This window comes from Ciconia boyciana, chromosome 1 (genome assembly GCF_034638445.1).
Source record: "Ciconia boyciana chromosome 1, ASM3463844v1, whole genome shotgun sequence".
Lineage (NCBI taxonomy): Eukaryota > Metazoa > Chordata > Aves > Ciconiiformes > Ciconiidae > Ciconia > Ciconia boyciana.
In genome coordinates, this window is record NC_132934.1 from 81,097,805 (window position 1) to 81,120,727 (window position 22,923).

The 22,923-nt window shown below is 51.6% G+C and overlaps 1 protein-coding gene and 4 pseudogenes across 1 annotated transcript; all 5 read right to left on the reverse strand.

The window, feature by feature from the left end:
• Positions 1-930: 930 nt before the first annotated feature.
• On the reverse strand, positions 931-2,175 carry LOC140646406 (probable G-protein coupled receptor 19; annotated as a pseudogene).
• A 3,417-nt stretch (positions 2,176-5,592) lies between these two features.
• On the reverse strand, positions 5,593-6,837 carry LOC140646411 (probable G-protein coupled receptor 19). Its single transcript, XM_072850297.1, has one exon. It carries the CDS (start codon positions 6,835-6,837, stop codon positions 5,593-5,595), a length of 1,245 nt encoding a protein of 414 aa, XP_072706398.1.
• A 3,417-nt stretch (positions 6,838-10,254) lies between these two features.
• Positions 10,255-11,498, reverse strand: LOC140646414 (probable G-protein coupled receptor 19; annotated as a pseudogene).
• Positions 11,499-14,912: 3,414 nt separating this feature from the next.
• Positions 14,913-16,150, reverse strand: LOC140646423 (probable G-protein coupled receptor 19; annotated as a pseudogene).
• Positions 16,151-19,566: 3,416 nt separating this feature from the next.
• Positions 19,567-20,810, reverse strand: LOC140646425 (probable G-protein coupled receptor 19; annotated as a pseudogene).
• Positions 20,811-22,923: the final 2,113 nt, after the last annotated feature.

Genomic DNA, 22,923 nt, shown 5'->3' on the forward strand with positions numbered 1-22,923 from the left:
CCTGCTCCGGATATACTGACTGGCACCACTTTTTGGCAGCTACCCTGTGAAGGGTGTTGATTCTTAGCAGCGACTGCCAGAGGCTGGAAGGAGGTGTCAGGAGACATCTCTGCGGCTTCCTTGCTTCCTACGCTCTGTCCTCAAGCACCCGCTGATGACTATGATCAGTGATAGGATACTGGGATGGTTGGACCTCTGGTGTGAACCCTGCGTGACTTTCCTGTTGATGTTGTAAGAAGACAAAATGGAAACCATCCTGGGCAAGGGCTGCAGCACTCAGGCTGGATCTTCCACGGCTCCAGTTCACGGGAGCACCTTGATCCAGCAGAGTGAGGGGAATTCACCACCCGGATGCTAGTGCTGACCTCATTTTGTGGATAAATAATTATCTGTGTTTTGTGAAGGTGTGCTACTGTAGTTCTGGGCAATACTATGGGAATTAAAAAAATAAATCAATATTCCACACACAGACTCAGTCCAGTTCTTATTAATGAGGTTGATAACAGCAAAAAAAGTTCTTATTAATGAGGGTGATAAGAGGGAAAAAAAAAAAAAAAAGGCTGTCTGTTTCAGGAAGTATAGATGGCTTGGGGTGGATTTATGCATTTCTACATGGTGAGTAATGTACAGTGATTACAAAAAGCCGTGTTTTTTCTTTCCCTTTTCTCCCTACATACAGAGAGTGTAAGAGCTTGTCTGTTTTGTAACAAAGTAATGCCTGTCATTCAGGGAGAGTAGTTCCAAAAAGCAGACGGTAACCGAAATGAAATAGACGGGACACATCAAAATCAAGGCATTTAATAAAATAAAACATCTGTTTTTCTTCCCTAAAAGATGTGTTAAAAATATGTAAATACACATTGGTTCAAAGCGGAGAGAAAGCTCCTGGTTCTGGGGGTACCATGTAATTTTTCAATGCAATGAAGCCAACTAGACAAACATATTTGGGGGATTGGACTGAATAGGCCAGGCAAGCCTTTTTTTCCTTTGCTTCTCTGTTAAAAGCATCATAGATGGAGTCTTTGGTGACAGTTTTGGCCGGAGCTGGGATTTCTGCGATCCCAACGTGATTTTTTTTTGCTATCCTGGAACTGGTGGTGATGGTGTATGCATTGCTTCTGTAGCATTTCATGGCGGACATGCAACAAGTTTCCTTCACCCCTCTTCTGAAGTTTGCATTATACACAGAGTAGAGGGTTGGCTTAGAGGCTGAAGAACTGAAGGAGATGCAGGTGATGGCCAGGAAAACCAAGGAGCTCTTTCTGTAGTCTGCTTCCTGGGGGTGCCACAGCTGTACCACGTAAAAAGGGAGCCAGGACAGGAGAAACACCGAGTTTAACATTAAGAACATCTTGATGGTTTTCACTTTTGTTCTTGGGACAATATTCATTGTCCTCCTGACGGTCATGCCATCGGTGCCTATTCTCCAAATGTACTTGATGACCTTCTGGTAGAAGAGGATGATGAGGATGGACGGGATCAAAAACACCACCAAGAGCTGGACGATACTGTAGACGGCTCCTTCCCAAGAATCCGGGAGAAAAAGTTGCAGTGGTCGTTGCTGTTGGAGCCACAGAACAAGAAAGCCGGTGATGCAAATACAGCGTCAACTAGCCAGGAGGCCAGAATCATTTTCTTGGCTTTCTCCCTGGACACTTTGAAGCTCAGGGGGTAGACGATAGTGTAGAATCGATCCACGCATATAGAGAGGAGCACGTGTGTCTGGACTCCAGGGCTGAGGTACTGTATGTACCTTACCAGCTTGCACATCACGTTCCCCAGGGGCCAGCTGCCGTAGGCAAACTGCAGCAGCACGAAGGGCGCGCTTGCGACACTGATGAGAAGGTCTGCGCAAGCCATGGAGACGACAAAATAGTTGGTGGTGGATTGTGTCCTCCGGCTCCTGTGGATCACTAAGCAAACGAGGGAGTTTCCAAAGACGGAAACCAGCCACAGCGCTCCCAAAACCATGCCAGCTGCTGCAATTTCCACGGACCTCAGTTCATAGTGCAAGACAGTGCGGTTCCTGCTTGAGCTGGGTGCTATGGGTGACTCCGTCATCTCGTAGCCAGCAGGAGGGATGGAGGCTTCGGGGTAGCTCTTGTTCTGCAGCAGGAGCAGTAAGGCAGGGAGAACAAAAGGACCGCTGCTGTTCTCCATGCTGTGGGCAAACATGGCCACGTCCTTGGCTCAGGCTGCATAAAGAGAGAAGAGAAAAGCTTATCTTGAACAAGTATGTGTGAAAAGCCTACCGTGACCAATGAAAGATGATTTTAAGTGGTATACATCCTGCTTAAAGTAGTAGATTGCAGAGAAACGGTCAGAAATATACGGTGAGACTATCTGGTCCAGCAGAGGCCATTAATTTTCATGGCGATTTTTATTCATGGCCCGACTATTTTAGAAGAGGCATTTGTCTCCTCTGAAAGGTAAAGGTTCCTTTCACAGAGAGAGACTGAGGTGCAGGTTCACCAAGGCTGGTGACCTGCAAACAGAGTGAGCAGATTATGCCCCACTGATCCCAGAAATGAGCTGTACTGCCTGGTGCCTGTGGAAGTGGCAAAAAAGCAGAGCAACAGTGTCCCTGCCCACTTGACTTGGCACAGATCCATCACGTAGATAGACAAAGGAGGTGTTTCTTACAGCGAGAGGTGGAATGGGAGTACTATTTTCCACGATAGTAGCATCTTCACTGATAAGGAGCCTAGCAGCCAAACCCTGCTCCCATCCAATCATTAGTAACATTGGTGTGAATATCCCTAATATCCCTGAATCTTTTTGTTTCCAGATGTAATTTTGGGAGGTAAGCGAGGTCTGGATTTGAAGGCAAAGGAAAGACCAGCACAATGGAAGGAATGGCAGCAAGCTGGGTGGGTGCTCCTCAGCGTGACTCCTCCTCAGCCCTTCCACAGTGAGGCCATTTTCATCAGGAGCTGGACATTGTATACATTGGAGAGCCTATCCTGAACATGAACGCTGTCCCCGCGCGCCCTTGCCTCCTTAGTTACCTGCCCCATGAAGGGCAGCAGTTCCCTCTGTCAGCGGGAGCACAAGGTGGCATGACAACCTCCCCCCAAAACCTGCACAAGACTTTTATCAATGGCAGAGTTTTGATGTAGAAGGAGAAGTCTGGGGGAGGAGGTAAATGCCCTGACGCAGCTGAGATGTGGGGGGAGCCTGTTGCTTTCCAGCAGCGGAGCCTCGGGCTGTGTTGGGTGAACCGTCACTAGCTATGACTGCAGTCAGCTGTTGAGGGTCTCTGTGCTCTGGAGAAAAGCCTGGGAGAGGGTCGATGTCCTTACCTTGGTCAGGGACCTCCCAAGCAGCAAGTGTGATGCTTCAGCGCTCACCCTGTCGAGCCCGGCTGTTGAGCGGAGCCCGTCCTCCAGCAGCCTGAAGGTTGTGCAGGTCTGTGGGTGACCCACGGGCCAACTGAAGGGTTGCCATGAGCAACTGACAGCAACACACGACACGGAACCTCTGCCCACAGCTGTGTCACGGGGAGGCCCTTGCTCAGCTCTGGCAAGGGACCCAGTTGCCTTGTCTTGGCCTTGGCACATGCCAAATTTCTGATGCTCAGGAGTCCTCTGTTGACATGACCTGGGGGTTTGCAGGGCTGCAGGGGTTGCCAGAGGAGTTCTTTTGAAACGTGAATGGCTCAGCTTCCAGTCCCCCCCTTTCTCTTTTATCCATTCAAGGAGGTCCCCTTCTTTGCTTGCCAGACCCTTGCAGTCCTTCCTCCTCCTTCCCATCCCCTGTACAGACATTGTCTTGCCTGGGCACTGATAACATAGCCTTCACGGCTCTGAGGCCCGGTAGTGACCATCACCAAATTGGTGAGCACGAGGCAGAAACAGAGGTTAGAACTGGCTTTAAAGGGCACTATGGCTCTGTTAGCTGCCAGACAGCTCACTATTACAGGTGGATAGTAGTTGAGGTTGGGGGCCCTCAGTGTTTACCTCTCTAAAGCAGCACAGAGCAGGCATCCAAGGTGGACTCTCCTTGCTGACTGTAAAACCACCCCTAATGCTAACACAGTCAATGATCCGTCTGCTTTTTGGACGGTGTTTTTCACCTGCCTGGATGCTTGAGTGACCTCTGTATTTCAGAGCAAGCACTGAAATACAGCTTCTGGGACCTAACAGTGGTGTTATCTCATCCTCACGATAGGAGCATCATCCCTGATGAAGCAAGCCAAATTTGCCTCCAGAGTAAATGCTTCAAGCTGGTGGACCCAAGGTATACCTGCCCACAAGCCATGTAGAGGTACCTACCCCCTTGTTCAGTTGGGATGTAAGGCTGGCCCAGCTGCCCTATCAGCCCAACACCTCCCACCACCCTTCCCTGCCCCGCAGCCTTGCGCCCTGTGCCGGCGGAGCCGAAGGTAAGCCTCTGCAGGGCCAGCATGTGCGTGCCCGTGTCCCCCATGCACACGCACCAGTGCCCTTTTCTCACGAGCACATCACCATCGTGGGGCGCAGGGGAGTGCAGAGGAGCCCCTGCATCTTGCTGCTGTTCCCTGGCCGGCACAGGCGGTGCTGTTCCCCTTCCCACCAGGACCGAAGCCCCGGCCGGTCCCGTTGGCTTGTTTTCTCACTGTGCTGGCAGAGAAATAGCAGCAGGAGCCAGCTCCACCTGCAGCCACAGCTCCCTGCCAGTTTGTCTCCTCTGGGATGCCTCTTAGGGACCTATTGAAACATGCACGCGTGGAGGATGCTGTCAGGCGAGCGTGTGACTGCAGAGCTGGTTTTCCTCCTCCTGTTTGGGAAAACCCACAATTTGCTGCAGGTGCCAGAGGTGTACGTCAGAAGAAGGGACTCAGGCCAGGAGACACACTGACTATAAGACGTGAGGAGTCCCCGGGTGCCTGGTACAGCCGTGGCCCCTTTTGATCAGCAGGTCTTCTCCCAGGTGGTGCCCAGCCCTGGCTTCTGGGTGGGTGCAGCAGGCTGGCTGTAGAAGCAGCTGAAGAGGAGGCGAGCAGGGCAAGCCCAAGGGGAGGACTTGTCTCAGGCAGTTTGGACCACCAGACCTCTGGAGAGGCGCGACAACAAAGATGCCAAAGCATTCGGCGCTGGCCTGATGCTGACCCTAGCGGGGCAGTGGGAATGTAACCAGCCATGTCAGTGGGCTCAGAGTGATGCCAGCATTGCCCATGCCTGGACATCTTCCCCGTGGGGTCTGAACAAGCAGGAAAAGCCCCGGGCAAAAGTACTCCCAAGGACATAACGAAAGGAAGTCTAGATGGCTTTGGGTGGATTTATGCATTTCTACATGGTGACTAATGTACAGTGATTACAAAAAGCCGTGTTTTTCTTTCCCTTTTCTCCCTACATACAGAGAGTGTAAGAGCTTGTCTGTTTTGTTAACAAAGTAATGCCTGTGATTCAGGGAGAGTAGTTCCAAAAAGCAGACGGTAACCGAAATGAAATAGACGGGACACATCAAAATCAAGGCATTTAATAAAATAAAACATCTGTTTTTCTTTCCCAAAAGTTGTGTTAAAAATATGTAAATACACATTGGTTCAAAGCGGAGAGAAAGCTCCTGGTTCTGGGGGTACCATGTAATTTTTCAATGCAGTGAAGCCAACTAGACAAACGTATTTGGAGGATTGGACTGAATAGGCCAGGCAAGCTTTTTTTCCTTTGCTTCTCTGTTAAAAGCATCATAGATGGAGTCTTTGGTGACAGTTTTGGCCGGAGCTGGGATTTCTGCGATCCCAACGTGATTTTTTTTTGCTATCCTGGAACTGGTGGTGATGGTGTATGCATTGCTTCTGTAGCATTTCATGGCGGACATGCAACAAGTTTCCTTCACCCCTCTTCTGAAGTTTGCATTATACACAGAGTAGAGGGTTGGCTTAGAGGCTGAAGAACTGAAGGAGATGCAGGTGATGGCCAGGAAAACCAAGGAGCTCTTTCTGTAGTCTGCTTCCTGGGGGTGCCACAGCTGTACCACGTAAAAAGGGAGCCAGGACAGGAGAAACACCGAGTTTAACATTAAGAACATCTTGATGGTTTTCACTTTTGTTCTTGGGACAATATTCATTGTCCTCCTGACGGTCATGCCATCGGTGCCTATTCTCCAAATGTACTTGATGACCTTCTGGTAGAAGAGGATGATGAGGATGGACGGGATCAAAAACACCACCAAGAGCTGGACGATACTGTAGACGGCTCCTTCCCAAGAATCCGGGAGAAAAAAGTTGCAGTGGTCGTTGCTGTTGGAGCCACAGAACAAGAAAGCCGGTGATGCAAATACAGCGTCAACTAGCCAGGAGGCCAGAATCATTTTCTTGGCTTTCTCCCTGGACACTTTGAAGCTCAGCGGGTAGACGATAGTGTAGAATCGATCCACGCATATAGAGAGGAGCACGTGTGTCTGGACTCCAGGGCTGAGGTACTGTATGTACCTTACCAGCTTGCACATCACGTTCCCCAGGGGCCAGCTGCCGTAGGCAAACTGCAGCAGCACGAAGGGCGCGCTTGCGACACTGATGAGAAGGTCTGCGCAAGCCATGGAGACGACAAAATAGTTGGTGGTGGATTGTGTCCTCCGGCTCCTGTGGATCACTAAGCAAACGAGGGAGTTTCCAAAGACGGAAACCAGCCACAGCGCTCCCAAAACCATGCCAGCTGCTGCAATTTCCCCCGGCCTCAGTTCATAGTGCAAGACAGTGCGGTTCCTGCTTGAGCTGGGTGCTATGGGTGACTCCGTCATCTCGTAGCCAGCAGGAGGGATGGAGGCTTCGGGGTAGCTCTTGTTCTGCAGCAGGAGCAGTAAGGCAGGGAGAACAAAAGGACCGCTGCTGTTCTCCATGCTGTGGGCAAACATGGCCACGTCCTTGGCTCAGGCTGCATAAAGAGAGAAGAGAAAAGCTTATCTTGAACAAGTATGTGTGAAAAGCCTACCGTGACCAATGAAAGATGATTTTAAGTGGTATACATCCTGCTTAAAGTAGTAGATTGCAGAGAAACGGTCAGAAATATACGGTGAGACTATCTGGTCCAGCAGAGGCCATTAATTTTCATGGCGATTTTTATTCATGGCCCGACTATTTTAGAAGAGGCATTTGTCTCCTCTGAAAGGTAAAGGTTCCTTTCACAGAGAGAGACTGAGGTGCAGGTTCACCAAGGCTGGTGACCTGCAAACAGAGTGAGCAGATTATGCCCCACTGATCCCAGAAATGAGCTGTACTGCCTGGTGCCTGTGGAAGTGGCAAAAAAGCAGAGCAACAGTGTCCCTGCCCACTTGACTTGGCACAGATCCATCACGTAGATAGACAAAGGAGGTGTTTCTTACAGCGAGAGGTGGAATGGGAGTACTATTTTCCACGATAGTAGCATCTTCACTGATAAGGAGCCTAGCAGCCAAACCCTGCTCCCATCCAATCATTAGTAACATTGGTGTGAATATCCCTAATATCCCTGAATCTTTTGTTTCCAGATGTAATTTTGGGAGGTAAGCGAGGTCTGGATTTGAAGGCAAAGGAAAGACCAGCACAATGGAAGGAATGGCAGCAAGCTGGGTGGGTGCTCCTCAGCGTGACTCCTCCTCAGCCCTTCCACAGTGAGGCCATTTTCATCAGGAGCTGGACATTGTATACATTGGAGAGCCTATCCTGAACATGAACGCTGTCCCCGCGCGCCCTTGCCTCCTTAGTTACCTGCCCCATGAAGGGCAGCAGTTCCCTCTGTCAGCGGGAGCACAAGGTGGCATGACAACCTCCCCCCAAAACCTGCACAAGACTTTTATCAATGGCAGAGTTTTGATGTAGAAGGAGAAGTCTGGGGGAGGAGGTAAATGCCCTGACGCAGCTGAGATGTGGGGGGAGCCTGTTGCTTTCCAGCAGCGGAGCCTCGGGCTGTGTTGGGTGAACCGTCACTAGCTATGACTGCAGTCAGCTGTTGAGGGTCTCTGTGCTCTGGAGAAAAGCCTGGGAGAGGGTCGATGTCCTTACCTTGGTCAGGGACCTCCCAAGCAGCAAGTGTGATGCTTCAGCGCTCACCCTGTCGAGCCCGGCTGTTGAGCGGAGCCCGTCCTCCAGCAGCCTGAAGGTTGTGCAGGTCTGTGGGTGACCCACGGGCCAACTGAAGGGTTGCCATGAGCAACTGACAGCAACACACGACACGGAACCTCTGCCCACAGCTGTGTCACGGGGAGGCCCTTGCTCAGCTCTGGCAAGGGACCCAGTTGCCTTGTCTTGGCCTTGGCACATGCCAAATTTCTGATGCTCAGGAGTCCTCTGTTGACATGACCTGGGGGTTTGCAGGGCTGCAGGGGTTGCCAGAGGAGTTCTTTTGAAACGTGAATGGCTCAGCTTCCAGTCCCCCCCTTTCTCTTTTATCCATTCAAGGAGGTCCCCTTCTTTGCTTGCCAGACCCTTGCAGTCCTTCCTCCTCCTTCCCATCCCCTGTACAGACATTGTCTTGCCTGGGCACTGATAACATAGCCTTCACGGCTCTGAGGCCCGGTAGTGACCATCACCAAATTGGTGAGCACGAGGCAGAAACAGAGGTTAGAACTGGCTTTAAAGGGCACTATGGCTCTGTTAGCTGCCAGACAGCTCACTATTACAGGTGGATAGTAGTTGAGGTTGGGGGCCCTCAGTGTTTACCTCTCTAAAGCAGCACAGAGCAGGCATCCAAGGTGGACTCTCCTTGCTGACTGTAAAACCACCCCTAATGCTAACACAGTCAATGATCCGTCTGCTTTTTGGACGGTGTTTTTCACCTGCCTGGATGCTTGAGTGACCTCTGTATTTCAGAGCAAGCACTGAAATACAGCTTCTGGGACCTAACAGTGGTGTTATCTCATCCTCACGATAGGAGCATCATCCCTGATGAAGCAAGCCAAATTTGCCTCCAGAGTAAATGCTTCAAGCTGGTGGACCCAAGGTATACCTGCCCACAAGCCATGTAGAGGTACCTACCCCCTTGTTCAGTTGGGATGTAAGGCTGGCCCAGCTGCCCTATCAGCCCAACACCTCCCACCACCCTTCCCTGCCCCGCAGCCTTGCGCCCTGTGCCGGCGGAGCCGAAGGTAAGCCTCTGCAGGGCCAGCATGTGCGTGCCCGTGTCCCCCATGCACACGCACCAGTGCCCTTTTCTCACGAGCACATCACCATCGTGGGGCGCAGGGGAGTGCAGAGGAGCCCCTGCATCTTGCTGCTGTTCCCTGGCCGGCACAGGCGGTGCTGTTCCCCTTCCCACCAGGACCGAAGCCCCGGCCGGTCCCGTTGGCTTGTTTTCTCACTGTGCTGGCAGAGAAATAGCAGCAGGAGCCAGCTCCACCTGCAGCCACAGCTCCCTGCCAGTTTGTCTCCTCTGGGATGCCTCTTAGGGACCTATTGAAACATGCACGCGTGGAGGATGCTGTCAGGCGAGCGTGTGACTGCAGAGCTGGTTTTCCTCCTCCTGTTTGGGAAAACCCACAATTTGCTGCAGGTGCCAGAGGTGTACGTCAGAAGAAGGGACTCAGGCCAGGAGACACACTGACTATAAGACGTGAGGAGTCCCCGGGTGCCTGGTACAGCCGTGGCCCCTTTTGATCAGCAGGTCTTCTCCCAGGTGGTGCCCAGCCCTGGCTTCTGGGTGGGTGCAGCAGGCTGGCTGTAGAAGCAGCTGAAGAGGAGGCGAGCAGGGCAAGCCCAAGGGGAGGACTTGTCTCAGGCAGTTTGGACCACCAGACCTCTGGAGAGGCGCGACAACAAAGATGCCAAAGCATTCGGCGCTGGCCTGATGCTGACCCTAGCGGGGCAGTGGGAATGTAACCAGCCATGTCAGTGGGCTCAGAGTGATGCCAGCATTGCCCATGCCTGGACATCTTCCCCGTGGGGTCTGAACAAGCAGGAAAAGCCCCGGGCAAAAGTACTCCCAAGGACATAACGAAAGGAAGTCTAGATGGCTTTGGGTGGATTTATGCATTTCTACATGGTGACTAATGTACAGTGATTACAAAAAGCCGTGTTTTTTCTTTCCCTTTTCTCCCTACATACAGAGAGTGTAAGAGCTTGTCTGTTTTGTTAACAAAGTAATGCCTGTGATTCAGGGAGAGTAGTTCCAAAAAGCAGACGGTAACCGAAATGAAATAGACGGGACACATCAAAATCAAGGCATTTAATAAAATAAAACATCTGTTTTTCTTTCCCAAAAGTTGTGTTAAAAATATGTAAATACACATTGGTTCAAAGCGGAGAGAAAGCTCCTGGTTCTGGGGGTACCATGTAATTTTTCAATGCAGTGAAGCCAACTAGACAAACGTATTTGGAGGATTGGACTGAATAGGCCAGGCAAGCTTTTTTTCCTTTGCTTCTCTGTTAAAAGCATCATAGATGGAGTCTTTGGTGACAGTTTTGGCCGGAGCTGGGATTTCTGCGATCCCAACGTGATTTTTTTTTGCTATCCTGGAACTGGTGGTGATGGTGTATGCATTGCTTCTGTAGCATTTCATGGCGGACATGCAACAAGTTTCCTTCACCCCTCTTCTGAAGTTTGCATTATACACAGAGTAGAGGGTTGGCTTAGAGGCTGAAGAACTGAAGGAGATGCAGGTGATGGCCAGGAAAACCAAGGAGCTCTTTCTGTAGTCTGCTTCCTGGGGGTGCCACAGCTGTACCACGTAAAAAGGGAGCCAGGACAGGAGAAACACCGAGTTTAACATTAAGAACATCTTGATGGTTTTCACTTTTGTTCTTGGGACAATATTCATTGTCCTCCTGACGGTCATGCCATCGGTGCCTATTCTCCAAATGTACTTGATGACCTTCTGGTAGAAGAGGATGATGAGGATGGACGGGATCAAAAACACCACCAAGAGCTGGACGATACTGTAGACGGCTCCTTCCCAAGAATCCGGGAGAAAAAAGTTGCAGTGGTCGTTGCTGTTGGAGCCACAGAACAAGAAAGCCGGTGATGCAAATACAGCGTCAACTAGCCAGGAGGCCAGAATCATTTTCTTGGCTTTCTCCCTGGACACTTTGAAGCTCAGGGGTAGACGATAGTGTAGAATCGATCCACGCATATAGAGAGGAGCACGTGTGTCTGGACTCCAGGGCTGAGGTACTGTATGTACCTTACCAGCTTGCACATCACGTTCCCCAGGGGCCAGCTGCCGTAGGCAAACTGCAGCAGCACGAAGGGCGCGCTTGCGACACTGATGAGAAGGTCTGCGCAAGCCATGGAGACGACAAAATAGTTGGTGGTGGATTGTGTCCTCCGGCTCCTGTGGATCACTAAGCAAACGAGGGAGTTTCCAAAGACGGAAACCAGCCACAGCGCTCCCAAAACCATGCCAGCTGCTGCAATTTCCCCCGGCCTCAGTTCATAGTGCAAGACAGTGCGGTTCCTGCTTGAGCTGGGTGCTATGGGTGACTCCGTCATCTCGTAGCCAGCAGGAGGGATGGAGGCTTCGGGGTAGCTCTTGTTCTGCAGCAGGAGCAGTAAGGCAGGGAGAACAAAAGGACCGCTGCTGTTCTCCATGCTGTGGGCAAACATGGCCACGTCCTTGGCTCAGGCTGCATAAAGAGAGAAGAGAAAAGCTTATCTTGAACAAGTATGTGTGAAAAGCCTACCGTGACCAATGAAAGATGATTTTAAGTGGTATACATCCTGCTTAAAGTAGTAGATTGCAGAGAAACGGTCAGAAATATACGGTGAGACTATCTGGTCCAGCAGAGGCCATTAATTTTCATGGCGATTTTTATTCATGGCCCGACTATTTTAGAAGAGGCATTTGTCTCCTCTGAAAGGTAAAGGTTCCTTTCACAGAGAGAGACTGAGGTGCAGGTTCACCAAGGCTGGTGACCTGCAAACAGAGTGAGCAGATTATGCCCCACTGATCCCAGAAATGAGCTGTACTGCCTGGTGCCTGTGGAAGTGGCAAAAAGCAGAGCAACAGTGTCCCTGCCCACTTGACTTGGCACAGATCCATCACGTAGATAGACAAAGGAGGTGTTTCTTACAGCGAGAGGTGGAATGGGAGTACTATTTTCCACGATAGTAGCATCTTCACTGATAAGGAGCCTAGCAGCCAAACCCTGCTCCCATCCAATCATTAGTAACATTGGTGTGAATATCCCTAATATCCCTGAATCTGTTTGTTTCCAGATGTAATTTTGGGAGGTAAGCGAGGTCTGGATTTGAAGGCAAAGGAAAGACCAGCACAATGGAAGGAATGGCAGCAAGCTGGGTGGGTGCTCCTCAGCGTGACTCCTCCTCAGCCCTTCCACAGTGAGGCCATTTTCATCAGGAGCTGGACATTGTATACATTGGAGAGCCTATCCTGAACATGAACGCTGTCCCCGCGCGCCCTTGCCTCCTTAGTTACCTGCCCCATGAAGGGCAGCAGTTCCCTCTGTCAGCGGGAGCACAAGGTGGCATGACAACCTCCCCCCAAAACCTGCACAAGACTTTTATCAATGGCAGAGTTTTGATGTAGAAGGAGAAGTCTGGGGGAGGAGGTAAATGCCCTGACGCAGCTGAGATGTGGGGGGAGCCTGTTGCTTTCCAGCAGCGGAGCCTCGGGCTGTGTTGGGTGAACCGTCACTAGCTATGACTGCAGTCAGCTGTTGAGGGTCTCTGTGCTCTGGAGAAAAGCCTGGGAGAGGGTCGATGTCCTTACCTTGGTCAGGGACCTCCCAAGCAGCAAGTGTGATGCTTCAGCGCTCACCCTGTCGAGCCCGGCTGTTGAGCGGAGCCCGTCCTCCAGCAGCCTGAAGGTTGTGCAGGTCTGTGGGTGACCCACGGGCCAACTGAAGGGTTGCCATGAGCAACTGACAGCAACACACGACACGGAACCTCTGCCCACAGCTGTGTCACGGGGAGGCCCTTGCTCAGCTCTGGCAAGGGACCCAGTTGCCTTGTCTTGGCCTTGGCACATGCCAAATTTCTGATGCTCAGGAGTCCTCTGTTGACATGACCTGGGGGTTTGCAGGGCTGCAGGGGTTGCCAGAGGAGTTCTTTTGAAACGTGAATGGCTCAGCTTCCAGTCCCCCTTTCTCTTTTATCCATTCAAGGAGGTCCCCTTCTTTGCTTGCCAGACCCTTGCAGTCCTTCCTCCTCCTTCCCATCCCCTGTACAGACATTGTCTTGCCTGGGCACTGATAACATAGCCTTCACGGCTCTGAGGCCCGGTAGTGACCATCACCAAATTGGTGAGCACGAGGCAGAAACAGAGGTTAGAACTGGCTTTAAAGGGCACTATGGCTCTGTTAGCTGCCAGACAGCTCACTATTACAGGTGGATAGTAGTTGAGGTTGGGGGCCCTCAGTGTTTACCTCTCTAAAGCAGCACAGAGCAGGCATCCAAGGTGGACTCTCCTTGCTGACTGTAAAACCACCCCTAATGCTAACACAGTCAATGATCCGTCTGCTTTTTGGACGGTGTTTTTCACCTGCCTGGATGCTTGAGTGACCTCTGTATTTCAGAGCAAGCACTGAAATACAGCTTCTGGGACCTAACAGTGGTGTTATCTCATCCTCACGATAGGAGCATCATCCCTGATGAAGCAAGCCAAATTTGCCTCCAGAGTAAATGCTTCAAGCTGGTGGACCCAAGGTATACCTGCCCACAAGCCATGTAGAGGTACCTACCCCCTTGTTCAGTTGGGATGTAAGGCTGGCCCAGCTGCCCTATCAGCCCAACACCTCCCACCACCCTTCCCTGCCCCGCAGCCTTGCGCCCTGTGCCGGCGGAGCCGAAGGTAAGCCTCTGCAGGGCCAGCATGTGCGTGCCCGTGTCCCCCATGCACACGCACCAGTGCCCTTTTCTCACGAGCACATCACCATCGTGGGGCGCAGGGGAGTGCAGAGGAGCCCCTGCATCTTGCTGCTGTTCCCTGGCCGGCACAGGCGGTGCTGTTCCCCTTCCCACCAGGACCGAAGCCCCGGCCGGTCCCGTTGGCTTGTTTTCTCACTGTGCTGGCAGAGAAATAGCAGCAGGAGCCAGCTCCACCTGCAGCCACAGCTCCCTGCCAGTTTGTCTCCTCTGGGATGCCTCTTAGGGACCTATTGAAACATGCACGCGTGGAGGATGCTGTCAGGCGAGCGTGTGACTGCAGAGCTGGTTTTCCTCCTCCTGTTTGGGAAAACCCACAATTTGCTGCAGGTGCCAGAGGTGTACGTCAGAAGAAGGGACTCAGGCCAGGAGACACACTGACTATAAGACGTGAGGAGTCCCCGGGTGCCTGGTACAGCCGTGGCCCCTTTTGATCAGCAGGTCTTCTCCCAGGTGGTGCCCAGCCCTGGCTTCTGGGTGGGTGCAGCAGGCTGGCTGTAGAAGCAGCTGAAGAGGAGGCGAGCAGGGCAAGCCCAAGGGGAGGACTTGTCTCAGGCAGTTTGGACCACCAGACCTCTGGAGAGGCGCGACAACAAAGATGCCAAAGCATTCGGCGCTGGCCTGATGCTGACCCTAGCGGGGCAGTGGGAATGTAACCAGCCATGTCAGTGGGCTCAGAGTGATGCCAGCATTGCCCATGCCTGGACATCTTCCCCGTGGGGTCTGAACAAGCAGGAAAAGCCCCGGGCAAAAGTACTCCCAAGGACATAACGAAAGGAAGTCTAGATGGCTTTGGGTGGATTTATGCATTTCTACATGGTGACTAATGTACAGTGATTACAAAAAGCCGTGTTTTTTCTTTCCCTTTTCTCCCTACATACAGAGAGTGTAAGAGCTTGTCTGTTTTGTTAACAAAGTAATGCCTGTGATTCAGGGAGAGTAGTTCCAAAAAGCAGACGGTAACCGAAATGAAATAGACGGGACACATCAAAATCAAGGCATTTAATAAAATAAAACATCTGTTTTTCTTTCCCAAAAGTTGTGTTAAAAATATGTAAATACACATTGGTTCAAAGCGGAGAGAAAGCTCCTGGTTCTGGGGTACCTTGTAATTTTTCAATGCAGTGAAGCCAACTAGACAAACGTATTTGGAGGATTGGACTGAATAGGCCAGGCAAGCTTTTTTCCTTTGCTTCTCTGTTAAAAGCATCATAGATGGAGTCTTTGGTGACAGTTTTGGCCGGAGCTGGGATTTCTGCGATCCCAACGTGATTTTTTGCTATCCTGGAACTGGTGGTGATGGTGTATGCATTGCTTCTGTAGCATTTCATGGCGGACATGCAACAAGTTTCCTTCACCCCTCTTCTGAAGTTTGCATTATACACAGAGTAGAGGGTTGGCTTAGAGGCTGAAGAACTGAAGGAGATGCAGGTGATGGCCAGGAAAACCAAGGAGCTCTTTCTGTAGTCTGCTTCCTGGGGTGCCACAGCTGTACCACGTAAAAGGGAGCCAGGACAGGAGAAACACCGAGTTTAACATTAAGAACATCTTGATGGTTTTCACTTTTGTTCTTGGGACAATATTCATTGTCCTCCTGACGGTCATGCCATCGGTGCCTATTCTCCAAATGTACTTGATGACCTTCTGGTAGAAGAGGATGATGAGGATGGACGGGATCAAAAACACCACCAAGAGCTGGACGATACTGTAGACGGCTCCTTCCCAAGAATCCGGGAGAAAAAAGTTGCAGTGGTCGTTGCTGTTGGAGCCACAGAACAAGAAAGCCGGTGATGCAAATACAGCGTCAACTAGCCAGGAGGCCAGAATCATTTTCTTGGCTTTCTCCCTGGACACTTTGAAGCTCAGGGGTAGACGATAGTGTAGAATCGATCCACGCATATAGAGAGGAGCACGTGTGTCTGGACTCCAGGGCTGAGGTACTGTATGTACCTTACCAGCTTGCACATCACGTTCCCCAGGGGCCAGCTGCCGTAGGCAAACTGCAGCAGCACGAAGGGCGCGCTTGCGACACTGATGAGAAGGTCTGCGCAAGCCATGGAGACGACAAAATAGTTGGTGGTGGATTGTGTCCTCCGGCTCCTGTGGATCACTAAGCAAACGAGGGAGTTTCCAAAGACGGAAACCAGCCACAGCGCTCCCAAAACCATGCCAGCTGCTGCAATTTCCCCCGGCCTCAGTTCATAGTGCAAGACAGTGCGGTTCCTGCTTGAGCTGGGTGCTATGGGTGACTCCGTCATCTCGTAGCCAGCAGGAGGGATGGAGGCTTCGGGGTAGCTCTTGTTCTGCAGCAGGAGCAGTAAGGCAGGGAGAACAAAAGGACCGCTGCTGTTCTCCATGCTGTGGGCAAACATGGCCACGTCCTTGGCTCAGGCTGCATAAAGAGAGAAGAGAAAAGCTTATCTTGAACAAGTATGTGTGAAAAGCCTACCGTGACCAATGAAAGATGATTTTAAGTGGTATACATCCTGCTTAAAGTAGTAGATTGCAGAGAAACGGTCAGAAATATACGGTGAGACTATCTGGTCCAGCAGAGGCCATTAATTTTCATGGCGATTTTTATTCATGGCCCGACTATTTTAGAAGAGGCATTTGTCTCCTCTGAAAGGTAAAGGTTCCTTTCACAGAGAGAGACTGAGGTGCAGGTTCACCAAGGCTGGTGACCTGCAAACAGAGTGAGCAGATTATGCCCCACTGATCCCAGAAATGAGCTGTACTGCCTGGTGCCTGTGGAAGTGGCAAAAAAGCAGAGCAACAGTGTCCCTGCCCACTTGACTTGGCACAGATCCATCACGTAGATAGACAAAGGAGGTGTTTCTTACAGCGAGAGGTGGAATGGGAGTACTATTTTCCACGATAGTAGCATCTTCACTGATAAGGAGCCTAGCAGCCAAACCCTGCTCCCATCCAATCATTAGTAACATTGGTGTGAATATCCCTAATATCCCTGAATCTTTTGTTTCCAGATGTAATTTTGGGAGGTAAGCGAGGTCTGGATTTGAAGGCAAAGGAAAGACCAGCACAATGGAAGGAATGGCAGCAAGCTGGGTGGGTGCTCCTCAGCGTGACTCCTCCTCAGCCCTTCCACAGTGAGGCCATTTTCATCAGGAGCTGGACATTGTATACATTGGAGAGCCTATCCTGAACATGAACGCTGTCCCCGCGCGCCCTTGCCTCCTTAGTTACCTGCCCCATGAAGGGCAGCAGTTCCCTCTGTCAGCGGGAGCACAAGGTGGCATGACAACCTCCCCCCAAAACCTGCACAAGACTTTTATCAATGGCAGAGTTTTGATGTAGAAGGAGAAGTCTGGGGGAGGAGGTAAATGCCCTGACGCAGCTGAGATGTGGGGGGAGCCTGTTGCTTTCCAGCAGCGGAGCCTCGGGCTGTGTTGGGTGAACCGTCACTAGCTATGACTGCAGTCAGCTGTTGAGGGTCTCTGTGCTCTGGAGAAAAGCCTGGGAGAGGGTCGATGTCCTTACCTTGGTCAGGGACCTCCCAAGCAGCAAGTGTGATGCTTCAGCGCTCACCCTGTCGAGCCCGGCTGTTGAGCGGAGCCCGTCCTCCAGCAGCCTGAAGGTTGTGCAGGTCTGTGGGTGACCCACGGGCCAACTGAAGGGTTGCCATGAGCAACTGACAGCAACACACGACACGGAACCTCTGCCCACAGCTGTGTCACGGGGAGGCCCTTGCTCAGCTCTGGCAAGGGACCCAGTTGCCTTGTCTTGGCCTTGGCACATGCCAAATTTCTGATGCTCAGGAGTCCTCTGTTGACATGACCTGGGGGTTTGCAGGGCTGCAGGGGTTGCCAGAGGAGTTCTTTTGAAACGTGAATGGCTCAGCTTCCAGTCCCCCCCTTTCTCTTTTATCCATTCAAGGAGGTCCCCTTCTTTGCTTGCCAGACCCTTGCAGTCCTTCCTCCTCCTTCCCATCCCCTGTACAGACATTGTCTTGCCTGGGCACTGATAACATAGCCTTCACGGCTCTGAGGCCCGGTAGTGACCATCACCAAATTGGTGAGCACGAGGCAGAAACAGAGGTTAGAACTGGCTTTAAAGGGCACTATGGCTCTGTTAGCTGCCAGACAGCTCACTATTACAGGTGGATAGTAGTTGAGGTTGGGGGCCCTCAGTGTTTACCTCTCTAAAGCAGCACAGAGCAGGCATCCAAGGTGGACTCTCCTTGCTGACTGTAAAACCACCCCTAATGCTAACACAGTCAATGATCCGTCTGCTTTTTGGACGGTGTTTTTCACCTGCCTGGATGCTTGAGTGACCTCTGTATTTCAGAGCAAGCACTGAAATACAGCTTCTGGGACCTAACAGTGGTGTTATCTCATCCTCACGATAGGAGCATCATCCCTGATGAAGCAAGCCAAATTTGCCTCCAGAGTAAATGCTTCAAGCTGGTGGACCCAAGGTATACCTGCCCACAAGCCATGTAGAGGTACCTACCCCCTTGTTCAGTTGGGATGTAAGGCTGGCCCAGCTGCCCTATCAGCCCAACACCTCCCACCACCCTTCCCTGCCCCGCAGCCTTGCGCCCTGTGCCGGCGGAGCCGAAGGTAAGCCTCTGCAGGGCCAGCATGTGCGTGCCCGTGTCCCCCATGCACACGCACCAGTGCCCTTTTCTCACGAGCACATCACCATCGTGGGGCGCAGGGGAGTGCAGAGGAGCCCCTGCATCTTGCTGCTGTTCCCTGGCCGGCACAGGCGGTGCTGTTCCCCTTCCCACCAGGACCGAAGCCCCGGCCGGTCCCGTTGGCTTGTTTTCTCACTGTGCTGGCAGAGAAATAGCAGCAGGAGCCAGCTCCACCTGCAGCCACAGCTCCCTGCCAGTTTGTCTCCTCTGGGATGCCTCTTAGGGACCTATTGAAACATGCACGCGTGGAGGATGCTGTCAGGCGAGCGTGTGACTGCAGAGCTGGTTTTCCTCCTCCTGTTTGGGAAAACCCACAATTTGCTGCAGGTGCCAGAGGTGTACGTCAGAAGAAGGGACTCAGGCCAGGAGACACACTGACTATAAGACGTGAGGAGTCCCCGGGTGCCTGGTACAGCCGTGGCCCCTTTTGATCAGCAGGTCTTCTCCCAGGTGGTGCCCAGCCCTGGCTTCTGGGTGGGTGCAGCAGGCTGGCTGTAGAAGCAGCTGAAGAGGAGGCGAGCAGGGCAAGCCCAAGGGGAGGACTTGTCTCAGGCAGTTTGGACCACCAGACCTCTGGAGAGGCGCGACAACAAAGATGCCAAAGCATTCGGCGCTGGCCTGATGCTGACCCTAGCGGGGCAGTGGGAATGTAACCAGCCATGTCAGTGGGCTCAGAGTGATGCCAGCATTGCCCATGCCTGGACATCTTCCCCGTGGGGTCTGAACAAGCAGGAAAAGCCCCGGGCAAAAGTACTCCCAAGGACATAACGAAAGGAAGTCTAGATGGCTTTGGGTGGATTTATGCATTTCTACATGGTGACTAATGTACAGTGATTACAAAAAGCCGTGTTTTTTCTTTCCCTTTTCTCCCTACATACAGAGAGTGTAAGAGCTTGTCTGTTTTGTTAACAAAGTAATGCCTGTGATTCAGGGAGAGTAGTTCCAAAAAGCAGACGGTAACCGAAATGAAATAGACGGGACACATCAAAATCAAGGCATTTAATAAAATAAAACATCTGTTTTTCTTTCCCAAAAGTTGTGTTAAAAATATGTAAATACACATTGGTTCAAAGCGGAGAGAAAGCTCCTGGTTCTGGGGTACCTTGTAATTTTTCAATGCAGTGAAGCCAACTAGACAAACGTATTTGGAGGATTGGACTGAATAGGCCAGGCAAGCTTTTTTTCCTTTGCTTCTCTGTTAAAAGCATCATAGATGGAGTCTTTGGTGACAGTTTTGGCCGGAGCTGGGATTTCTGCGATCCCAACGTGATTTTTTTTTGCTATCCTGGAACTGGTGGTGATGGTGTATGCATTGCTTCTGTAGCATTTCATGGCGGACATGCAACAAGTTTCCTTCACCCCTCTTCTGAAGTTTGCATTATACACAGAGTAGAGGGTTGGCTTAGAGGCTGAAGAACTGAAGGAGATGCAGGTGATGGCCAGGAAAACCAAGGAGCTCTTTCTGTAGTCTGCTTCCTGGGGGTGCCACAGCTGTACCACGTAAAAAGGGAGCCAGGACAGGAGAAACACCGAGTTTAACATTAAGAACATCTTGATGGTTTTCACTTTTGTTCTTGGGACAATATTCATTGTCCTCCTGACGGTCATGCCATCGGTGCCTATTCTCCAAATGTACTTGATGACCTTCTGGTAGAAGAGGATGATGAGGATGGACGGGATCAAAAACACCACCAAGAGCTGGACGATACTGTAGACGGCTCCTTCCCAAGAATCCGGGAGAAAAAAGTTGCAGTGGTCGTTGCTGTTGGAGCCACAGAACAAGAAAGCCGGTGATGCAAATACAGCGTCAACTAGCCAGGAGGCCAGAATCATTTTCTTGGCTTTCTCCCTGGACACTTTGAAGCTCACGGGGTAGACGATAGTGTAGAATCGATCCACGCATATAGAGAGGAGCACGTGTGTCTGGACTCCAGGGCTGAGGTACTGTATGTACCTTACCAGCTTGCACATCACGTTCCCCAGGGGCCAGCTGCCGTAGGCAAACTGCAGCAGCACGAAGGGCGCGCTTGCGACACTGATGAGAAGGTCTGCGCAAGCCATGGAGACGACAAAATAGTTGGTGGTGGATTGTGTCCTCCGGCTCCTGTGGATCACTAAGCAAACGAGGGAGTTTCCAAAGACGGAAACCAGCCACAGCGCTCCCAAAACCATGCCAGCTGCTGCAATTTCCCCGGCCTCAGTTCATAGTGCAAGACAGTGCGGTTCCTGCTTGAGCTGGGTGCTATGGGTGACTCCGTCATCTCGTAGCCAGCAGGAGGGATGGAGGCTTCGGGGTAGCTCTTGTTCTGCAGCAGGAGCAGTAAGGCAGGGAGAACAAAAGGACCGCTGCTGTTCTCCATGCTGTGGGCAAACATGGCCACGTCCTTGGCTCAGGCTGCATAAAGAGAGAAGAGAAAAGCTTATCTTGAACAAGTATGTGTGAAAAGCCTACCGTGACCAATGAAAGATGATTTTAAGTGGTATACATCCTGCTTAAAGTAGTAGATTGCAGAGAAACGGTCAGAAATATACGGTGAGACTATCTGGTCCAGCAGAGGCCATTAATTTTCATGGCGATTTTTATTCATGGCCCGACTATTTTAGAAGAGGCATTTGTCTCCTCTGAAAGGTAAAGGTTCCTTTCACAGAGAGAGACTGAGGTGCAGGTTCACCAAGGCTGGTGACCTGCAAACAGAGTGAGCAGATTATGCCCCACTGATCCCAGAAATGAGCTGTACTGCCTGGTGCCTGTGGAAGTGGCAAAAAAGCAGAGCAACAGTGTCCCTGCCCACTTGACTTGGCACAGATCCATCACGTAGATAGACAAAGGAGGTGTTTCTTACAGCGAGAGGTGGAATGGGAGTACTATTTTCCACGATAGTAGCATCTTCACTGATAAGGAGCCTAGCAGCCAAACCCTGCTCCCATCCAATCATTAGTAACATTGGTGTGAATATCCCTAATATCCCTGAATCTTTTTGTTTCCAGATGTAATTTTGGGAGGTAAGCGAGGTCTGGATTTGAAGGCAAAGGAAAGACCAGCACAATGGAAGGAATGGCAGCAAGCTGGGTGGGTGCTCCTCAGCGTGACTCCTCCTCAGCCCTTCCACAGTGAGGCCATTTTCATCAGGAGCTGGACATTGTATACATTGGAGAGCCTATCCTGAACATGAACGCTGTCCCCGCGCCCTTGCCTCCTTAGTTACCTGCCCCATGAAGGGCAGCAGTTCCCTCTGTCAGCGGGAGCACAAGGTGGCATGACAACCTCCCCCCAAAACCTGCACAAGACTTTTATCAATGGCAGAGTTTTGATGTAGAAGGAGAAGTCTGGGGGAGGAGGTAAATGCCCTGACGCAGCTGAGATGTGGGGGGAGCCTGTTGCTTTCCAGCAGCGGAGCCTCGGGCTGTGTTGGGTGAACCGTCACTAGCTATGACTGCAGTCAGCTGTTGAGGGTCTCTGTGCTCTGGAGAAAAGCCTGGGAGAGGGTCGATGTCCTTACCTTGGTCAGGGACCTCCCAAGCAGCAAGTGTGATGCTTCAGCGCTCACCCTGTCGAGCCCGGCTGTTGAGCGGAGCCCGTCCTCCAGCAGCCTGAAGGTTGTGCAGGTCTGTGGGTGACCCACGGGCCAACTGAAGGGTTGCCATGAGCAACTGACAGCAACACACGACACGGAACCTCTGCCCACAGCTGTGTCACGGGGAGGCCCTTGCTCAGCTCTGGCAAGGGACCCAGTTGCCTTGTCTTGGCCTTGGCACATGCCAAATTTCTGATGCTCAGGAGTCCTCTGTTGACATGACCTGGGGGTTTGCAGGGCTGCAGGGGTTGCCAGAGGAGTTCTTTTGAAACGTGAATGGCTCAGCTTCCAGTCCCCCCCTTTCTCTTTTATCCATTCAAGGAGGTCCCCTTCTTTGCTTGCCAGACCCTTGCAGTCCTTCCTCCTCCTTCCCATCCCCTGTACAGACATTGTCTTGCCTGGGCACTGATAACATAGCCTTCACGGCTCTGAGGCCCGGTAGTGACCATCACCAAATTGGTGAGCACGAGGCAGAAACAGAGGTTAGAACTGGCTTTAAAGGGCACTATGGCTCTGTTAGCTGCCAGACAGCTCACTATTACAGGTGGATAGTAGTTGAGGTTGGGGGCCCTCAGTGTTTACCTCTCTAAAGCAGCACAGAGCAGGCATCCAAGGTGGACTCTCCTTGCTGACTGTAAAACCACCCCTAATGCTAACACAGTCAATGATCCGTCTGCTTTTTGGACGGTGTTTTTCACCTGCCTGGATGCTTGAGTGACCTCTGTATTTCAGAGCAAGCACTGAAATACAGCTTCTGGGACCTAACAGTGGTGTTATCTCATCCTCACGATAGGAGCATCATCCCTGATGAAGCAAGCCAAATTTGCCTCCAGAGTAAATGCTTCAAGCTGGTGGACCCAAGGTATACCTGCCCACAAGCCATGTAGAGGTACCTACCCCCTTGTTCAGTTGG